The 23,302-nt window shown below is 28.4% G+C and overlaps 1 protein-coding gene across 11 annotated transcripts in view; it reads left to right on the plus strand.

Moving 5' to 3' along the window:
- Window positions 1–23,302, plus strand: part of LOC131427388 (calcineurin-binding protein cabin-1-like) — a 1,620,795-nt gene that overhangs the window by 705,105 nt on the left and 892,388 nt on the right. For 10 of the 11 annotated variants that reach the window (XR_009229264.1, XR_009229263.1, XM_058590537.1 and 7 more), the window contains one exon: window positions 14,780–14,951. Coding sequence is in view for 9 of the 11 variants with exons in the window: in XM_058590537.1 (XP_058446520.1) it covers window positions 14,780–14,951 (172 nt within the window). In the remaining 2 variants the exon portion in view is untranslated. Of the gene's footprint in view, window positions 1–14,779; window positions 14,954–23,302 lie in introns of all 11 variants that reach the window. The other variant, XM_058590536.1, reaches the window with a different exon arrangement.

Raw genomic sequence — 23,302 nt, forward strand, 5'->3', positions numbered from 1 at the left:
ATCAAATCAAAATCAAATCAAAATCAAATCAAAATCAAATCAAAATCAAATCAAAATCAAATCAAAATCAAATCAAAATCAAATCAAAATCAAATCAAAATCAAATCAAAATCAAATCAAAATCAAATCAAAATCAAATCAAAATCAAATCAAAATCAAATCAAAATCAAATCAAAATCAAATCAAAATCAAATCAAAATCAAATCAAAATCAAATCAAAATCAAATCAAAATCAAATCAAAATCAAATCAAAATCAAATCAAAATCAAATCAAAATCAAATCAAAATCAAATCAAAATCAAATCAAAATCAAATCAAAATCAAATCAAAATCAAATCAAAATCAAATCAAAATCAAATCAAAATCAAATCAAAATCAAATCAAAATCAAATCAAAATCAAATCAAAATCAAATCAAAATCAAATCAAAATCAAATCAAAATCAAATCAAAATCAAATCAAAATCAAATCAAAATCAAATCAAAATCAAATCAAAATCAAATCAAAATCAAATCAAAATCAAATCAAAATCAAATCAAAATCAAATCAAAATCAAATCAAAATCAAATCAAAATCAAATCAAAATCAAATCAAAATCAAATCAAAATCAAATCAAAATCAAATCAAAATCAAATCAAAATCAAATCAAAATCAAATCAAAATCAAATCAAAATCAAATCAAAATCAAATCAAAATCAAATCAAAATCAAATCAAAATCAAATCAAAATCAAATCAAAATCAAATCAAAATCAAATCAAAATCAAATCAAAATCAAATCAAAATCAAATCAAAATCAAATCAAAATCAAATCAAAATCAAATCAAAATCAAATCAAAATCAAATCAAAATCAAATCAAAATCAAATCAAAATCAAATCAAAATCAAATCAAAATCAAATCAAAATCAAATCAAAATCAAATCAAAATCAAATCAAAATCAAATCAAAATCAAATCAAAATCAAATCAAAATCAAATCAAAATCAAATCAAAATCAAATCAAAATCAAATCAAAATCAAATCAAAATCAAATCAAAATCAAATCAAAATCAAATCAAAATCAAATCAAAATCAAATCAAAATCAAATCAAAATCAAATCAAAATCAAATCAAAATCAAATCAAAATCAAATCAAAATCAAATCAAAATCAAATCAAAATCAAATCAAAATCAAATCAAAATCAAATCAAAATCAAATCAAAATCAAATCAAAATCAAATCAAAATCAAATCAAAATCAAATCAAAATCAAATCAAAATCAAATCAAAATCAAATCAAAATCAAATCAAAATCAAATCAAAATCAAATCAAAATCAAATCAAAATCAAATCAAAATCAAATCAAAATCAAATCAAAATCAAATCAAAATCAAATCAAAATCAAATCAAAATCAAATCAAAATCAAATCAAAATCAAATCAAAATCAAATCAAAATCAAATCAAAATCAAATCAAAATCAAATCAAAATCAAATCAAAATCAAATCAAAATCAAATCAAAATCAAATCAAAATCAAATCAAAATCAAATCAAAATCAAATCAAAATCAAATCAAAATCAAATCAAAATCAAATCAAAATCAAATCAAAATCAAATCAAAATCAAATCAAAATCAAATCAAAATCAAATCAAAATCAAATCAAAATCAAATCAAAATCAAATCAAAATCAAATCAAAATCAAATCAAAATCAAATCAAAATCAAATCAAAATCAAATCAAAATCAAATCAAAATCAAATCAAAATCAAATCAAAATCAAATCAAAATCAAATCAAAATCAAATCAAAATCAAATCAAAATCAAATCAAAATCAAATCAAAATCAAATCAAAATCAAATCAAAATCAAATCAAAATCAAATCAAAATCAAATCAAAATCAAATCAAAATCAAATCAAAATCAAATCAAAATCAAATCAAAATCAAATCAAAATCAAATCAAAATCAAATCAAAATCAAATCAAAATCAAATCAAAATCAAATCAAAATCAAATCAAAATCAAATCAAAATCAAATCAAAATCAAATCAAAATCAAATCAAAATCAAATCAAAATCAAATCAAAATCAAATCAAAATCAAATCAAAATCAAATCAAAATCAAATCAAAATCAAATCAAAATCAAATCAAAATCAAATCAAAATCAAATCAAAATCAAATCAAAATCAAATCAAAATCAAATCAAAATCAAATCAAAATCAAATCAAAATCAAATCAAAATCAAATCAAAATCAAATCAAAATCAAATCAAAATCAAATCAAAATCAAATCAAAATCAAATCAAAATCAAATCAAAATCAAATCAAAATCAAATCAAAATCAAATCAAAATCAAATCAAAATCAAATCAAAATCAAATCAAAATCAAATCAAAATCAAATCAAAATCAAATCAAAATCAAATCAAAATCAAATCAAAATCAAATCAAAATCAAATCAAAATCAAATCAAAATCAAATCAAAATCAAATCAAAATCAAATCAAAATCAAATCAAAATCAAATCAAAATCAAATCAAAATCAAATCAAAATCAAATCAAAATCAAATCAAAATCAAATCAAAATCAAATCAAAATCAAATCAAAATCAAATCAAAATCAAATCAAAATCAAATCAAAATCAAATCAAAATCAAATCAAAATCAAATCAAAATCAAATCAAAATCAAATCAAAATCAAATCAAAATCAAATCAAAATCAAATCAAAATCAAATCAAAATCAAATCAAAATCAAATCAAAATCAAATCAAAATCAAATCAAAATCAAATCAAAATCAAATCAAAATCAAATCAAAATCAAATCAAAATCAAATCAAAATCAAATCAAAATCAAATCAAAATCAAATCAAAATCAAATCAAAATCAAATCAAAATCAAATCAAAATCAAATCAAAATCAAATCAAAATCAAATCAAAATCAAATCAAAATCAAATCAAAATCAAATCAAAATCAAATCAAAATCAAATCAAAATCAAATCAAAATCAAATCAAAATCAAATCAAAATCAAATCAAAATCAAATCAAAATCAAATCAAAATCAAATCAAAATCAAATCAAAATCAAATCAAAATCAAATCAAAATCAAATCAAAATCAAATCAAAATCAAATCAAAATCAAATCAAAATCAAATCAAAATCAAATCAAAATCAAATCAAAATCAAATCAAAATCAAATCAAAATCAAATCAAAATCAAATCAAAATCAAATCAAAATCAAATCAAAATCAAATCAAAATCAAATCAAAATCAAATCAAAATCAAATCAAAATCAAATCAAAATCAAATCAAAATCAAATCAAAATCAAATCAAAATCAAATCAAAATCAAATCAAAATCAATCAAAATCAAATCAAAATCAAATCAAAATCAAATCAAAATCAAATCAAAATCAAATCAAAATCAAATCAAAATCAAATCAAAATCAAATCAAAATCAAATCAAAATCAAATCAAAATCAAATCAAAATCAAATCAAAATCAAATCAAAATCAAATCAAAATCAAATCAAAATCAAATCAAAATCAAATCAAAATCAAATCAAAATCAAATCAAAATCAAATCAAAATCAAATCAAAATCAAATCAAAATCAAATCAAAATCAAATCAAAATCAAATCAAAATCAAATCAAAATCAAATCAAAATCAAATCAAAATCAAATCAAAATCAAATCAAAATCAAATCAAAATCAAATCAAAATCAAATCAAAATCAAATCAAAATCAAATCAAAATCAAATCAAAATCAAATCAAAATCAAATCAAAATCAAATCAAAATCAAATCAAAATCAAATCAAAATCAAATCAAAATCAAATCAAAATCAAATCAAAATCAAATCAAAATCAAAATCAAAATCAAAATCAAATCAAATCAAATCAAAATCAAAATCAAAATCAAAATCAAATCAAAATCAAATCAAAATCAAATCAAAATCAAATCAAAATCAAATCAAAATCAAATCAAAATCAAATCAAAATCAAATCAAAATCAAATCAAAATCAAATCAAAATCAAATCAAAATCAAATCAAAATCAAATCAAAATCAAATCAAAATCAAATCAAAATCAAATCAAAATCAAATCAAAATCAAATCAAAATCAAATCAAAATCAAATCAAAATCAAATCAAAATCAAATCAAAATCAAATCAAAATCAAATCAAAATCAAATCAAAATCAAATCAAAATCAAATCAAAATCAAATCAAAATCAAATCAAAATCAAATCAAAATCAAATCAAAATCAAATCAAAATCAAATCAAAATCAAATCAAAATCAAATCAAAATCAAATCAAAATCAAATCAAAATCAAATCAAAATCAAATCAAAATCAAATCAAAATCAAATCAAAATCAAATCAAAATCAAATCAAAATCAAATCAAAATCAAATCAAAATCAAATCAAAATCAAATCAAAATCAAATCAAAATCAAATCAAAATCAAATCAAAATCAAATCAAAATCAAATCAAAATCAAATCAAAATCAAATCAAAATCAAATCAAAATCAAATCAAAATCAAATCAAAATCAAATCAAAATCAAATCAAAATCAAATCAAAATCAAATCAAAATCAAATCAAAATCAAATCAAAATCAAATCAAAATCAAATCAAAATCAAATCAAAATCAAATCAAAATCAAATCAAAATCAAATCAAAATCAAATCAAAATCAAATCAAAATCAAATCAAAATCAAATCAAAATCAAATCAAAATCAAATCAAAATCAAATCAAAATCAAATCAAAATCAAATCAAAATCAAATCAAAATCAAATCAAAATCAAATCAAAATCAAATCAAAATCAAATCAAAATCAAATCAAAATCAAATCAAAATCAAATCAAAATCAAATCAAAATCAAATCAAAATCAAATCAAAATCAAATCAAAATCAAATCAAAATCAAATCAAAATCAAATCAAAATCAAATCAAAATCAAATCAAAATCAAATCAAAATCAAATCAAAATCAAATCAAAATCAAATCAAAATCAAATCAAAATCAAATCAAAATCAAATCAAAATCAAATCAAAATCAAATCAAAATCAAATCAAAATCAAATCAAAATCAAATCAAAATCAAATCAAAATCAAATCAAAATCAAATCAAAATCAAATCAAAATCAAATCAAAATCAAATCAAAATCAAATCAAAATCAAATCAAAATCAAATCAAAATCAAATCAAAATCAAATCAAAATCAAATCAAAATCAAATCAAAATCAAATCAAAATCAAATCAAAATCAAATCAATATCAAATCAAAATCAAATCAAAATCAAATCAAAATCAAATCAAAATCAAATCAAAATCAAATCAAAATCAAATCAAAATCAAATCAAAATCAAATCAAAATCAAATCAAAATCAAATCAAAATCAAATCAAAATCAAATCAAAATCAAATCAAAATCAAATCAAAATCAAATCAAAATCAAATCAAAATCAAATCAAAATCAAATCAAAATCAAATCAAAATCAAATCAAAATCAAATCAAAATCAAATCAAAATCAAATCAAAATCAAATCAAAATCAAATCAAAATCAAATCAAAATCAAATCAAAATCAAATCAAAATCAAATCAAAATCAAATCAAAATCAAATCAAAATCAAATCAAAATCAAATCAAAATCAAATCAAAATCAAATCAAAATCAAATCAAAATCAAATCAAAATCAAATCAAAATCAAATCAAAATCAAATCAAAATCAAATCAAAATCAAATCAAAATCAAATCAAAATCAAATCAAAATCAAATCAAAATCAAATCAAAATCAAATCAAAATCAAATCAAAATCAAATCAAAATCAAATCAAAATCAAATCAAAATCAAATCAAAATCAAATCAAAATCAAATCAAAATCAAATCAAAATCAAATCAAAATCAAATCAAAATCAAATCAAAATCAAATCAAAATCAAATCAAAATCAAATCAAAATCAAATCAAAATCAAATCAAAATCAAATCAAAATCAAATCAAAATCAAATCAAAATCAAATCAAAATCAAATCAAAATCAAATCAAAATCAAATCAAAATCAAATCAAAATCAAATCAAAATCAAATCAAAATCAAATCAAAATCAAATCAAAATCAAATCAAAATCAAATCAAAATCAAATCAAAATCAAATCAAAATCAAATCAAAATCAAATCAAAATCAAATCAAAATCAAATCAAAATCAAATCAAAATCAAATCAAAATCAAATCAAAATCAAATCAAAATCAAATCAAAATCAAATCAAAATCAAATCAAAATCAAATCAAAATCAAATCAAAATCAAATCAAAATCAAATCAAAATCAAATCAAAATCAAATCAAAATCAAATCAAAATCAAATCAAAATCAAATCAAAATCAAATCAAAATCAAATCAAAATCAAATCAAAATCAAATCAAAATCAAATCAAAATCAAATCAAAATCAAATCAAAATCAAATCAAAATCAAATCAAAATCAAATCAAAATCAAATCAAAATCAAATCAAAATCAAATCAAAATCAAATCAAAATCAAATCAAAATCAAATCAAAATCAAATCAAAATCAAATCAAAATCAAATCAAAATCAAATCAAAATCAAATCAAAATCAAATCAAAATCAAATCAAAATCAAATCAAAATCAAATCAAAATCAAATCGAAATCAAATCGAAATCAAATCGAAATCAAATCGAAATCAAATCGAAATCAAATCGAAATCAAATCGAAATCAAATCGAAATCAAATCGAAATCAAATCGAAATCAAATCAAAATCAAATCAAAATCAAATCAAAATCAAATCAAAATCAAATCAAAATCAAATCAAAATCAAATCAAAATCAAATCAAAATCAAATCAAAATCAAATCAAAATCAAATCAAAATCAAATCAAAATCAAATCAAAATCAAATCAAAATCAAATCAAAATCAAATCAAAATCAAATCAAAATCAAATCAAAATCAAATCAAAATCAAATCAAAATCAAATCAAAATCAAATCAAAATCAAATCAAAATCAAATCAAAATCAAATCAAAATCAAATCAAAATCAAATCAAAATCAAATCAAAATCAAATCAAAATCAAATCAAAATCAAATCAAAATCAAATCAAAATCAAATCAAAATCAAATCAAAATCAAATCAAAATCAAATCAAAATCAAATCAAAATCAAATCAAAATCAAATCAAAATCAAATCAAAATCAAATCAAAATCAAATCAAAATCAAATCAAAATCAAATCAAAATCAAATCAAAATCAAATCAAAATCAAATCAAAATCAAATCAAAATCAAATCAAAATCAAATCAAAATCAAATCAAAATCAAATCAAAATCAAATCAAAATCAAATCAAAATCAAATCAAAATCAAATCAAAATCAAATCAAAATCAAATCAAAATCAAATCAAAATCAAATCAAAATCAAATCAAAATCAAATCAAAATCAAAATCAAATCAAAATCAAATCAAAATCAAATCAAAATCAAATCAAAATCAAATCAAAATCAAATCAAAATCAAATCAAAATCAAATCAAAATCAAATCAAAATCAAATCAAAATCAAATCAGAATCAAATCAAAATCAAATCAAAATCAAATCAAAATCAAATCAAAATCAAATCAAAATCAAATCAAAATCAAATCAAAATCAAATCAAAATCAAATCAAAATCAAATCAAAATCAAATCAAAATCAAATCAAAATCAAATCAAAATCAAATCAAAATCAAATCAAAATCAAATCAAAATCAAATCAAAATCAAATCAAAATCAAATCAAAATCAAATCAAAATCAAATCAAAATCAAATCAAAATCAAATCAAAATCAAATCAAAATCAAATCAAAATCAAATCAAAATCAAATCAAAATCAAATCAAAATCAAATCAAAATCAAATCAAAATCAAATCAAAATCAAATCAAAATCAAATCAAAATCAAATCAAAATCAAATCAAAATCAAATCAAAATCAAATCAAAATCAAATCAAAATCAAATCAAAATCAAATCAAAATCAAATCAAAATCAAATCAAAATCAAATCAAAATCAAATCAAAATCAAATCAAAATCAAATCAAAATCAAATCAAAATCAAATCAAAATCAAATCAAAATCAAATCAAAATCAAATCAAAATCAAATCAAAATCAAATCAAAATCAAATCAAAATCAAATCAAAATCAAATCAAAATCAAATCAAAATCAAATCAAAATCAAATCAAAATCAAATCAAAATCAAATCAAAATCAAATCAAAATCAAATCAAAATCAAATCAAAATCAAATCAAAATCAAATCAAAATCAAATCAAAATCAAATCAAAATCAAATCAAAATCAAATCAAAATCAAATCAAAATCAAATCAAAATCAAATCAAAATCAAATCAAAATCAAATCAAAATCAAATCAAAATCAAATCAAAATCAAATCAAAATCAAATCAAAATCAAATCAAAATCAAATCAAAATCAAATCAAAATCAAATCAAAATCAAATCAAAATCAAATCAAAATCAAATCAAAATCAAATCAAAATCAAATCAAAATCAAATCAAAATCAAATCAAAATCAAATCAAAATCAAATCAAAATCAAATCAAAATCAAATCAAAATCAAATCAAAATCAAATCAAAATCAAATCAAAATCAAATCAAAATCAAATCAAAATCAAATCAAAATCAAATCAAAATCAAATCAAAATCAAATCAAAATCAAATCAAAATCAAATCAAAATCAAATCAAAATCAAATCAAAATCAAATCAAAATCAAATCAAAATCAAATCAAAATCAAATCAAAATCAAATCAAAATCAAATCAAAATCAAATCAAAATCAAATCAAAATCAAATCAAAATCAAATCAAAATCAAATCAAAATCAAATCAAAATCAAATCAAAATCAAATCAAAATCAAATCAAAATCAAATCAAAATCAAATCAAAATCAAATCAAAATCAAATCAAAATCAAATCAAAATCAAATCAAAATCAAACAAATTTATATATTTGATAGAAAATAATTATGAAACTGAATATAGATTTCTACTTTATGAAATGTAATAACATGAATTGTAATGCAGTTATAAAATTTAAATTTAGAACTCTAATTTGTATCTTTTGTATGTATTTTGCTAAAGCCGGTATTAAAGCAGTCCCTAGAGCGACTATAATGCCAATTAGTGATATTATGCTGTCCAGATTGGAAACCTGGGGAGTGTTGCAATGGTCGTATTAGTGACGGCGCAAAAAAGGTGCGATAACTTCAAAACTGTCGCAAAAAATATTTCAATTTGTAAGTGTTTTTAGTTGATGGCAAAACAAAGTCTCTATAATCCGGTTTTCGGTAATAGTTGTCATAAATCTTCTAAATGAAACTTATATTGTTTTCTTAAATATGTCCATAAAAAAGTCATCATTACAATACTAGGCTACCCTTGCAGCAAATAGAAATTCTTAAAAAGTCAGGCTTATGTTAACTTAGGAGCGTAAACAGTTTTTGTTGCTTTGGTTGAAAGTATGTAACATCAAACATAATTTATGTGACTATTGATAACAAAATCGTTTGCCATCGAATAATATATATATGCTAAATGGCTTGAACGTTACATCAAATGTATATGTATATGTATGAAAATGTATTTACTATTGTTGGAACCAAAAAAATGCTTTATTTTCAACACACGTTCTAACACCAACCATGGATTTTTATTCTGAGCATAACCTTGCAAGCATTACACTATAAATGCATTCAAAATTCGATTACATTAACATAAACATGGTCGTTATTGTAGAATTTAGAATCATAATTAATATGAATTAATTCTACACGGCTTAGTTTCGAACATTACAAACATATGGTAATCGAAAGTGCGAGAAAAAATTGAATATCGCTTGACAAGTTTAAAAGTAGTATCACGAAATTAAAAAAAAGAAACCTTAAAAACCTCGTTTGATTCGATTTGATTTTTGATTGATAATCCTATTGACAGGCTCTGTCACCCATCATTAGATTCCCAAAAGCGACAAAACAGAAAATTTTCTCCGATTTGAACACCTCCACGCATTCGAAACATCAAAACTTATTGATTTTAAAACCCCATTGACACGCTCTTTCACCCATCATTAGATTCCCAAAAGCGACAAAACAGAAAATTTTCTCCGATTTGAACACCTCCACGCATTCGAAACATCAAAACTTATTGATTTTGAAGCCCCATTGACACGCTCTTTCACCCATCATTAGATTCCCAAAAGCGACAAAACAGAAAATTTTCTCCGATTTGAACACCTCCACGCATTCGAAACATCAAAACTTATTGATTACCAAACCCCATTGACACGTTCTTTCACCCATCATTAGATTCCCAAAAGCGACAAAACAGAAAATTTTCTCCGATTTGAACACCTCCACGCATTCGAAACATCAAAACTTATTGATTTTCAAACCCCATTGACACGCTCTTTCACCCATCATTAGATTCTCAAAAGCGACAAAACAGAAAATTTTCTCCGATTTGAACACCTCCACGCATTCGAAACATCAAAACTTATTGATTTTCAAACCCCATTGACACGCTCTTTCACCCATCATTAGATTCCCAAAAGCGACAAAACAGAAATTTTTCTCCGATTTAAACACCTCCACGCATTCGAAACATCAAAACTTATTGATTTTGAAGCCCCATTGACACGCTCTTTCGCCCATCATTAGATTCCCAAAAGCGACAAAACAGAAAAATTTCTCCGATTTGAACACCTCCACGCATTCGAAACATCAAAACTTATTGATTTTGAAGCCCCATTGACACGCTCTTTCACCCATCATTAGATTCCCAAAAGCGGCAAAACAGAAAATTTTCTCCGATTTGAACACCTCCACGCATTCGAAACATCAAAACTTATTGATTTTGAAGCCCCATTGACACGCTCTTTCACCCATCATTAGATTCCCAAAAGCGACAAAACAGAAAATTTTCTCCGATTTGAACACCTCCACGCATTTGAAACATCAAAGCTTATTGATTTTCAAACCCCATTGACACGCTCTTTCACCCATCATTAGATTCCCAAAAGCAACAAAACAGAAAATTTTCTCCGATTTGAACACCTCCACGCATTCGAAACATCAAAACTTATTGATTTTGAAGCCCCATTGACACGCTCTTTCACCCATCATTAGATTCCCAAAAGCGACAAAACAGAAAATTTACTCCGATTTGAACACCTCCACGCATTCGAAACATCAAAACTTATTGATTTTGAAGCCCCATTGACACGCTCTTTCACCCATCATTAGATTCCCAAAAGCGACAAAACAGAAAATTTTCTCCGATTTGAACACCTCCACGCATTCGAAACATCAAAACTTATTGATTTTCAAACCCCATTGACACGCTCTTTCACCCATCATTAGATTCCCAAAAGCGACAAAATAGAAAATTTTCTGCGATTTGAACACCTCCACGCATTCGAAACATCAAAACTTATTGATTTTCAAACCCCATTGACACCCTCTTTCACCCATCATTAGATTCCCAAAAGCGACAAAACAGAAAATTTTCTCCGATATGAACACCTCCACGCATTCGAAACATCAAAACTTATTGATTTTGAAGCCCCATTGATACGCTCTTTCACCCATCATTAGATTCCCAAAAGCGACAAAACAAAAAATTTTCTCCGATTTGAACACCTCCACGCATTCGAAACATCAAAACTTATTGATTTTGAAGCCCCATTGACACGCTCTTTCACCCATCATTAGATTCCCAAAAGCGACAAAACAGAAAATTTTCTCCGATTTGAACACCTCCACGCATTCGAAACATCAAAGCTTATTTATTTTCAAACCCCATTGACACGCTCTTTCACCCATCATTAGATTCCCAAAAGCGACAAAACAGAAAATTTTCTCCGATTTGAACACCTCCACGCATTCGAAACATCAAAACTTATTGATTTTCAAACCCCATTGACACGCTCTTTCACCCATCATTAGATTCCCAAAAGCGACAAAACAGAAAAATTTCTCCGATTTGAACACCTCCACGCATTCGAAACATCAAAACTTATTGATTTTGAAGCCCCATTGACACGCTCTTCCACCCATCATTAGATTCCCAAAAGCGACAAAACAGAAAATTTTCTCCGATTTGAACACCTCCACGCATTCGAAACATCAAAACTTATTGATTTTGAAGCCCCATTGACACGCTCTTTCACCCATCATTAGATTCCCAAAAGCGACAAAACAGAAAATTTTCTCCGATTTGAACACCTCCACGCATTCGAAACATCAAAACTTATTGATTTTGAAGCCCCATTGACACGCTCTTTCACCCATCATTAGATTCCCAAAAGCGACAAAACAGAAAATTTTCTCCGATTTGAACACCTCCACGCATTCGAAACATCAAAACTTATTGATTTTGAAGCCCCATTGACACGCTCTTTCACCCATCATTAGATTCCCAAAAGCGACAAAACAGAAAATTTTCTCCGATTTGAACACCTCCACGCATTCGAAACATCAAAACTTATTGATTTTGAAGCCCCATTGACACGCTCTTTCACCCATCATTAGATTCCCAAAAGCGACAAAACAGAAAATTTTCTCCGATTTGAACACCTCCACGCATTCGAAACATCAAAGCTTATTGATTTTCAAACCCCATTGACACGCTCTTTCACCCATCATTAGATTCCCAAAAGCGACAAAACAGAAAATTTTCTCCGATTTGAACACCTCCACGCATTCGAAACGTCAAAACTTATTGATTTTCAAACCCCATTGACACGCTCTTTCACCCATCATTAGATTCCCAAAAGCTACAAAATAGAAAATTTTCTCCGATTTGAACACCTCCACGCATTCGAAACATCAAAATTTATTGATTTTGAAGTCCCATTGACACGCCCTATTACGTACCGCTAATCTTTTGTTGGATGCATAATTTTCTATTGTCATCAATTTTCGCACCCCTCACCAGATGAAACACAACATCAACGATTTAAAAAGTAAATCAATTTGCATTCATGTCTGATCACGATCACGTTTGATTTTTGTCACATTGCTCAAAACAGATCAAATCATCCAATGATTGATCTTACAAAAATCTAGATCAGCTGTGTTTCAAAATCAGCAGTGATTTTGTGTAACGGAAGATCATTGCCGATCGTCCTAGATGTGATTTGGAGATGACTGATCAACTGATCGTAAAAAGATCAGATCAGTAGTGATCTTTAAAGGAAAGATCACAAGTGATTCATGATCAGTAGTGATCGTGATTTGATGATTTTTTGATCGTGATTTTGCCAGCCCTGGTTCAGATATAAAATTTCTGAGCGCCTCTCATCCATTAGTTGCTATTCCATTGACATAATGTTTTTCTTTTTCGTTTCAAGCAATCTCAGATATGCAGGACACTGCTTGCTGGATGGTTAGTGTCTAAATTCATTTTACGTTCCGTGTTCATTTTTAAACAATTAACGCATTTAAAATCAGTTGAAGTACATTCAGATGTTCTATGAGCTGCATTGCATTTGGAACAATTTTCATTGTTGGAACATTCGGTGCTCTTGTGGCCAAACTCACCACACTTGAAACAGCGCAATACGTTGAACGACTCGAAAACCGAACACCTATCCCAGCCGACGCAAACCTTGCTATGGCAGCTGGAATAAGTATTCTTATCAACCTCAAGTATAACACTATATTTGTTATATTTGAAGCGTGGATTCTCAAAGTCAGCAACAACTTTTACATCTTCAATCGAAATTTCCTGATTCTGACTTTTCAGCAGGTCAATAAATACATCAGAGAAATGTCGATCACTTATCCCCAGTATTTTTAGTTTTGGTTCCCGATTGAGCATAACAGCATTGTATTCAGTACCTAAATTGCTTTCAATGTTTTATTTCACTGATTGAATATCCTCTCTTGCTGCACACTCAACGATAATCGGACCATCTTTACCATTTTTGAAATTACTAATTAACACATAAAATTGGATCCAATTTACCCTTCAAAAAGTGCCTCATAATAATCGAGCGAGTCTTACGTTTTCTGTTACTTTTCGTTCTATTTAGGAAATGCAAAACAATAGACAATGCATTCTATATACTACGGTACGACGCCACTTTGTTTGAGCGATCGCCGCACGGCGTTTATTGACACAATTTACAGTACAAAATAGAAGTATTTACAAAATATTTTCCACTTATCTGTTTAGAGCACAATTAGTCACTTACTTAGTTTAAAAAAATTCCCAAAAAGGCACCTATTTCACACAAAATTTATCACAATTCGACTCAGCACTAAAGACGCACAAGTTACCATGTTCGCCATTCAATACACAATGACCCATCGACTTCTTCTCAAATACAATAGACCGACAATGCCACCACATCCAACATTTTGTAAAAAAGACTAAAGTCCAACTATTTGTTGGCCGTGTTGTGATGAAATGGGAAGCCACAATCGTACTATGCGTTCAACGTTCAATCGTAAGCTGTGTCGCATATATGATGCATCTAGCAGCCAATACTAACAGAGAAGTCGCAAAAACATATGCTCAGACGTATGTGTGTTTTCGTACCATTTCTTCGGGTCAAGTGTTCGTTTACACACTAATAATAGAATAGAAAAAACGCAATAAATATCTCATTTAAATAGTGAAAAATATCATTAAACTGAAATATCCTCGTTTCGCATTTTTGATAATGATTAGTAATTGAATATATCTATATATATTATTTATTAATATTTAAATAGTGTTCATTATACTAATAATAATAATAATAACAATAATAATTATCTTCGTTTCAGCCCGCAAGATTTCCTTCGCCTATCAAGTCATGCAATGAAATGCTTTGATCAATGCTTAAAAGTAAACGAAAGCAATTCTCAACTATGGGTAGAACACGGCTCGTTCGCATATAATGTGTATTCTTATTGTTCGAGAACTTTGAAGTTTTGGGATAAATCGTTTTCAAATGATATGTAAGTAAATTTCCATGTCGCCTTGTTATTTATATTTTCAATCAACGAATTGTGATAACATCGGATACAATATCTATGCTTCGGCTTTTACTACTGTAATACCAATACAAAAACTCCAAGCGAATTCACCTATTTTTATATTATACCTTGAGTTTATCGAACGAACAGAGACAGCAGATCTCCACAATCACCATGAAATCCGACTTTGAAACCGAGGCTCGGAGGGCTGAATATCATATACCATTCGACTCAACTCGACGAAGTGAGCAAATGTCTGTGTGTATGTATGTATGTATGTATATATGTGTGTATGTAGGTATGTGCATACGCTGTCCGTCCGAGCGGCGGCGGGAGGAAAGAGCGAAAGGGGCGTTTCTTTTGTTCTACGGAAAATTTTAATTCTTCTTTGTAAACCTTTTTGTTTTTCTCTATATAAAGGTATTAGAATTGCTGGAAAAAACGACTTTGGAACGGAGCCTCGGAGACCCATAGTGTTATATACCATTCGACTCAGTTCGTCGGGATCGGAAAATGTCTGTGTGTGTGTTTATGTATGTGTGTACTTTTCGAAGATATTTGAACGCGCTCGATTTTCTCAGAGATGGCTAAACCGATTTGAACAAACTAGGGCTCGTTTGAAAGCTACTGTCGGGTCATTGATCAAGTTCGAAAATCAAATGGCTGTGACTTTTGGTTTCGGAGATATGATTGTATAAGTGACGTAACCGACAAAAAGCGTTGTATTTGAACGCGCTCAATTTTCTCAGAGATGGCTGAACCGACTTGGGCCCGTTTGAAAGCTACTGTCGGACCATTGATCAAGTTCGAAGATCAAATGGCTGTGACTTTTGGTTTCGGAGATATGATTGTATAAGTGACGTAACCGACAAAAAGCGTTGTATTTGAACGCGCTCAATTTTCTCAGAGATGGCTGAACCGACTTGGGCTCGTTTGAAAGCTACTGTCGGCCCATTTATCAAGTTCGAAGATCAAATGGTTGTGACTTTTGGTTCCAGATATATGATGGTATAAGTGACGTAACCGACAAAACACGTTGATTTTTACTGCTCTATATATAAGGGTTCCAAAATTTTGGGATCACCTCTATTTTCGTTAAGTTCTAGTGCTCAAAAGTTTAAGCACCTCGAAAAAAGCCTTCATGCAAAATTTGACCTAAATCGGACATGCTTAAGGGGTGCTGCCCGGTGGTAAAGGTTTGACAATTTTCGATCTTGAAAAAGAACCATAGGGGGGAGTACATGAAATTTCCAAAATCGAAATTTTTTTTTGATGCCGAAACTCTTAAAACTGCATGAAACATCGAAATTTAGTGCCATCTAAAAAATTTTTTTTTTTTGAAAAAAAAAACAACTTTCTTACTTATTTACCTACTTATTCTTCATATTTTTTCTAAGTCCCAAAAAGTCGACTTTTTCAAAAAAAAATTTTTCGAGATGACACCAAATCTCGACGTTTCATGCAATTCTAAGCCTTTTGGCATCAAAATTTTGAATGGTTTTGAGATAGGATGTTTACTTTTTGAATTATACGGAGTTTTATGTCAAAATTTTCCAAGCTATCCAACAAGTCATAGTTTGTTAAAATCCGTCCATTTTTAACGGAGATATCAATATTTTTGTGTAAACGACTTTTCGCCTTATTCCAGCAGTAGAAGTTTTGAGCACTGTATGCAAAGAAATGCTTGGGAGCAACGGAAAACACGATTTTTATACTGTGACATACAATTGTTTCTAAGTGTCCAAAAGACTGTATACAGCATCCTTTTTCATGACAATTTGCCTTGGACCGATTTTAGCACGGTTCGTTTTTGGCAACATAATCGTTCGAATAAGGCATTCATAAACCAGATGATATCAGCATTTTGGAGTTGAAAGTAATTCCACAATTATATTGACTACTACTTACAGCAATAAATGCTGGAAGAACATAACTTCCATATACCATACGACTCAGTTCGTCGAGATCAGCAAATGCGTGTGTGACAAATAATTTCACTCAATTTTTTCGGAGATGGCTAAACCGTTTTCTACAAACTCAGATTCATATGAAAACTAGTATACTTCCAAATTTGGATCCGACTTCTGATTTCGGAACCACAGGATGACATGTGAAACGAAATTAAAATAATGCAACTCATTTTTCTCGTAGATGGCTGAACCGATCTAAGATTCAAATGAAATCTAAGAATCATCTATGATTCAAATGAGAGGTCTTAAAATCCTATAGAAATTAGTCAGATCCGTTTAGGAGATACAGGGTGATTAGTATAAAAATGTCCATTTCACATAAATTAATCAGGTTTATCGGGTTGGCAGATTTGTATAGTCGATCACCAAATAAATTTATTTCATTTTAAGCGGTATTCGTTTTTGGATTCCGAATGTACCACCAAATTTTAATTCGCACTACAATTTCTCACTCCTTAGGTGAATTTAACTGATTTCGGCTACACCGATTTTAAGAATTCCGGTTCCAGTTCCTCAAAGCTCAATTATTTTCTCAAAATTTCTCGATCATTTTCGCCAAATTGAACTTCAAAAACATAATTTCAGGTCCCATACAAAATACAAATCCGGACTTAAGGTCCCATACAAAATTGGTGAATTTTATCCGATTCTGGAATTACAGATGATTTTAAAAATTTTTAAAATTCATACCGATATAGAAGATGTAAATTGTTTGGCGTATTGATTTAAGGCTATTCGAATCATTTTGGGTTATGCTACTTCCTGAATACCAGCTCTGGAAGTACCATAAATAATGACGAAAAACTTTAAAGTGGAACTTACTTCGACATCTCATGGAATGTTCAATCGAATGTCACACGTTAAGATTGAAATTCGATTCGATTTGCAGATTCGAAATTACAGGGTAATGAGTGATTAAAATCTCAATTTGCCGTTTGAAGCGACGATAATTAAAATAATGTCATGAGAACTAAAACACCTAAGAATATCCATGCAAAAAAACACATGCGGATTGATAAAAAAAGGTATCATCTCACTGCTGGGTGGATTAATCACGTTTTTTAGATTAGCATCACTGATTACAAATAGGCAACGCAAATGTCAAGCACTAGTTTGGAAAATTAATGCTGACTGTGTGACATAAACACTGAAGCATGACATAATTGTTTTGTTTTGGGTGATATTTGATGCTGATGTTTCCTTATTTATTGTTGTCGTATGAACGCGGTGTTTTCGTTGAGTCGAAGTAAGTGCTGACAATTTAATCGCCTTATATAGGTGAAGTTTATATTTCAAGTGGGTTTCTGGGTTTCATGACATGGTGTCGAGTGGAAATTTGTCGAGTACGTGTTTTATGGAAATTTGTCAAGTGCGTGTGGTCTGAAGTGTGGGAAAGATTTAATCTTGAATATTTTACATGGTCTGAAATGTGTGAGGAGATTTAGTGTTACATGCGCATATTACATCATCCCCCTTTTGGAAGAATGATGTAACGAAGGGAAATCATTCTGTATTGCTTTATGGGATTAGTTTACCGTTGCGTTCAAACTCCCTAACAATTTTCATGTATATTACAGAGTTTTCTTATAGCTAAAATAACCGAATTTTACAGTTTTTCTCAAAGAAGCTTCACTTACGCCCACGGCAATTATTTTTTGATTTTTCTCTCCCTTTTTTTTGTTTAACGTGGTGTTAAGCTCGGTATCTGAATCTTAATTCTAAAAGTTTGATGTTACAATTTTGTATTTTATGCTTTGATGAGTCTATTTTTGTGAACAATGGTTTTTTCTTTTGACTGTAATATTTGTATTTCACAATTTGAATCTTGAAGTTGTGTAACTTTAAATGGACCAATATGAAATGGATCTAGTTTGCGTCTATTTTCGTTTTGTAGATACAGTATGTCGTTCAATTGTATTTCTATCGGATTGCATAGGTGATCTGTTGTTGATTTTCTGAATTTATTTTGGTATATTAAATGTTTGTTTGCTATTTCGTGTGATTTGTGTAGTCGGTATTGTAATTCTTTATTGTACATGTCGAAATTATATATCGGTTCAATTTTGTCTGGATAAATTTCTTGTGGTAGTCTGGCTTTTACGCCGAAATCTAGTTCGTAGGGTGTATACCCATGATCTGAGTGTGGTGTTGTGTTATATGAAAATGCATAGTATTGTAACCAATCGTCCCAGTCAGATTGATGTTCGTTGATAAAAGATCGCAGAAACTCGTTGAGGCATCTGTGATTTCTTTCCAAAGAACCAATTGTCTGAGGATGATAAGCTGTCGAAAAGGTTTGTTTAATTTTTAACAATTGCAAATTTGTTCTAGAACCTCGTTGTTATATTCGGTTCCTCTGTCGGTTTTTAACTCAAGAAATTTACCGTAAGTTAAAATGAAATTTTCTACTAACGCTTTAGCTACGACGTTAGCTTCTTTGGTTGGAATAGGTATATATACAACGTATTTGGTTAGTTCACACTGTATGCTTACAGCGTATCTATTATTGTGCATTGTTTTGGGTAATGGTCCAACAGTATCGATTGCCACTACTTCAAATGGTTTGTTAGGTGTATTAGTAATTTGTAATTTTTCTTTAGTATGTTTAATAATTTTGTTCTTTTTGCAAATTTCACAGGCCTTGATGAAATTAGCAATTGAACTTTTCATAAATTTCCATGTGTATATTTCTCCTAATTTGAGGTACAATCTGTTTTGTCCGATGTGTCCTCCTGTTGGTAATTCATGGTGATTCTTTAATATTGTTTGTATTTCCTGAGGTTTACTAATAAACTTCGGTGGTTTATGTTTTAATTGTTTTTAGGACGAGACCTTTAAACATTTCCATAGGTATCATTTCAAATATTTTATCATTGCAAGAGATTGCTACTCTGCTAACTTTTAATTTTCTCATTTCTTCTTCATATTTGGAGATTGCAAACACGAGTGTTTGTCTGATATCTCTTATTTCTGTAATTACACGATGCATCGGTTTTTGTTTTTGTATTCCTTGATAAGTATCAATTATAATGTGGTTGTTTTCGAAAAAACACCTCATTTCCAATAAGTTTCTTACTTCGCTAGGAGTTTCCGTTGAATAAACAGAGAGTTGATCAGGTTCACTGTTGATGCAAGGATTATTACTTAAATTATTCTTATAATTAGTATTTTTGGTATTATTTAGTTTATCTTGTTCTTTTATCTTTTTTATTAGTTCTTGTTTTCTTGACATTGACCTTGTATTAACCATCAAAATACTATTTGCCTTTAATTCATCGGGAGAAATTATTATGCGTGATAACGCATCGGCTGCAACGTTACTTTTACCTTGAATATATTCTATATTAAATTCAAATTCCTCTAAATCTAACCTCATTCTAGTTAATTTGGAGGTTGGGTTTTTCATATTAAATAGAAATACTAACGGTCTGTGATCCGTTCGTATAGTAAATTTGCGTCCATATAGGTAGGACTTAAAGTAATTAATTGACCAGTGTATTGCTGTCAATTCTTTCAAAATTACTAATTTATTTTTTTCTCCGGGTGTAAAGCTTTTGCTGGCAAATGCTATTGGTAAGTCATTGCCATTAATTATTTGTGATAAAACTGCACCACATCCAACGTCTGAAGCGTCTGTGGTTAAAATAAATTGTTCATTAAAATCTGGGTATTGTAGAAGTTTTGGTGACATTAAGAAGGATTTTAAGGTTACAAAAGCATGCTGGCATTCTAATGTCCATGAAAATTTCTGGTTTTTCTTTAGTAGCTGATTTAATGGGTAGGCTATGGTTGCGAAATTTGGGACGAATTTTCGGTAATAGTTGCAAAAGGCAACGAATCTTCGCACGTCGTCGCTACTTGCTGGCGTAGGCTAATTTTTTATTGCTTCGTATTTATTACTATCCGGTAGTATTCCTTTGTCTGTAATTTTGTGACCTAAATATGTTACTTCTGTATTAAAAAATTTACACTTATTGAGGTTTAATTTAAGGTTGTACTTCCTAATGCGTTCAAAAACATTTTCTAAATTCTGAAGGTGATGTTGAATTGAGCATCCAACTACTATAAAAGCAAGCTCAGGTGTTAATCCTGACATTGCGATTGTCATCATTCGTTGAAAACTGTTTGGACTGATATTTAAACCAAACGGCAATCTTTTAAATTGAAAGTCACCGGATTGGGTCGAAAATGCTGTAAATTTCCTAGAGTTTACTTCTAAGGGTATTTGATGGAATCCTGACATTAAACAACATTCCAGAGTTGTAAAATATTTTGCTCTACCAAGCTGATCTAAGATAGCATCAATTCTTGGCAGTGGGAATTTATCGGTTAATATTTTTTTGTTAAGTTGCCGGAAATCAACTACCAATCTCCATTTTGCATTATTGTTTTCTGATTTTTTCGGGACTAGTAAAATTGGATTGTTATATGGTGATATGGATGGTTCGATAATATCATCTCTCAACATTTTGTTTACTTGTGTTGCAATTTCGTTGCTTTGTGAGTGAATAGTTTTGTAGTTTGGAATGTAAACTGGGACTCTATCGCTCAGTTCAATATTTTGTGAATAAAAATTGTTTGACGAAACTGGTTCGTCTGGTATGCAAAATATATCAGAATAATTTGAAATTAATTTTTCCAGGCTGTTTTTAGCGTATATGGGTACATTGTTTAAATCGAGTTCAGTTAGGACTTTGTTTTTTCTAGTGTTATTTTTGTACATGTTGTTTTTCAAAATTGTGTACTTACTTAGGGGTTCTAAAATTGGCTTGAATTCTGATTGGCTGACATTTATAGGTTTGTCAGTAGTGTTCATAAATTTTACGAATTGGTTTTGTGGTGAAATAATTGCGCTTACGCAAAATAACCCTTGTTTAATTTCCTGTGAGTGTAGTACCATGTCCTCACTGATATTTAAATTTTGCATTATTCTGATAACTTCGCATCTTCCTGGTATAATGTAGTTTTTATCGATTGTATCTTGAATCGGTATTGCTATTGGAATATTATTAATTGTAAAGTTTAATATCCAACATTCATAATCTATTAGGCATTTATTAGCCGAGAGGAAATCTCTACCTAAGATGCCGTCTGTAGAAATAGGAAAATTTGGGCTTACTAGGTGGAATTTATGTTTAATAGAAATTTCGTTGTTAAATATTAATTCTGTTTCTGTTGATGCGATGGTTTCTATCTCGCCATCGGTAATTCCGGTAAGTTTAATTTTATTATTTATATTGATTGGTTGTTGTGGAGATATTTTGTTTGCTTTAAATACTGATATATCTGCACCTGAATCTATAATAAATGTGCATTTTGAATTTGTCATTCTTATACCTACTTTGATAAAATTAGCGGCGTGTATATTCATGGTATACAAGGTCTTTCTTAAAAATTTTGGTTCGTTGGGTATTGGTTAATATTTTGTGGTTGATAAGTTTGATATTGTGTGTCGTAATTTGGCGTTGTATTATGCATTTCTATACCTTTGTAATTGTGTATTGGGTGATTATTATTTGGGTAATTAGGCGATTCAACATCGATTGGTTGTTCCGCATTAGCTATGTACATTTTAGGATTTCCATACCTTTGGTGGATATTTTGGTTTTGCTAGTTCCTTCTCTGGTATCTACCTTGAAATCTAGGGTTACTGTTTCTATCGAAAGTTTGGTTATTGTTAAAATGTGGGTTATAGTTTTTAAAATATTGGTTATAACGGTTATTATAATTGTTATTATTACTACTTTTATAATCGTTAGGTTGATGTGGTACATATTGATTATGGATGTTGAAATGTCTTCTGGGAGGTCCGTACGACATACCTCCTCTTAAATAGTTATTTTTGTGCTGTTGATTAGCAAGTCTTGTGTTCAAAATTTGGGAGTGTGTGTTTTCGTTAACTTCACACTCTTGTGCCTTTTGTATAGCTTCTTGTAGAGTGCTGAAGGTTCCAGCTCTAAGTATTATTTTTAATTCGTTGTTGGAGCAACCTTTTATCATAGTTTCTACCCCAATCTTAGTGCTCAAGCTTTTTGCTACTGATAGCGGAATTTTTTGATCTATATATGTATTTTCTAATTTTCCACAAAGGATGTCGATTTCCTCGCAGAAATTGTTAATTGAGTTCTTTTGTTTAAGATTGTTGATTTTTGATATTATTAGTTCTGGAGTGAGGTTGCCTTTACATCTATCTTTGATTATTTCTATTAAGTTATTTATTGTATCGACAGTTTCAGGGATACCTTGTCTGGCTTTTCCTGACAGTCTGGTTTTTAAAAATTTTATTGCCATGGCCATGTGGTCTGGCGAAACTAACTCATTCAGCAATCTAGCTGAGTCAATAAATGTATCTAGGTTCTCG

Source organism: Malaya genurostris, chromosome 2, assembly GCF_030247185.1.
Source record: "Malaya genurostris strain Urasoe2022 chromosome 2, Malgen_1.1, whole genome shotgun sequence".
Taxonomy (NCBI): Eukaryota; Metazoa; Arthropoda; class Insecta; order Diptera; family Culicidae; genus Malaya; species Malaya genurostris.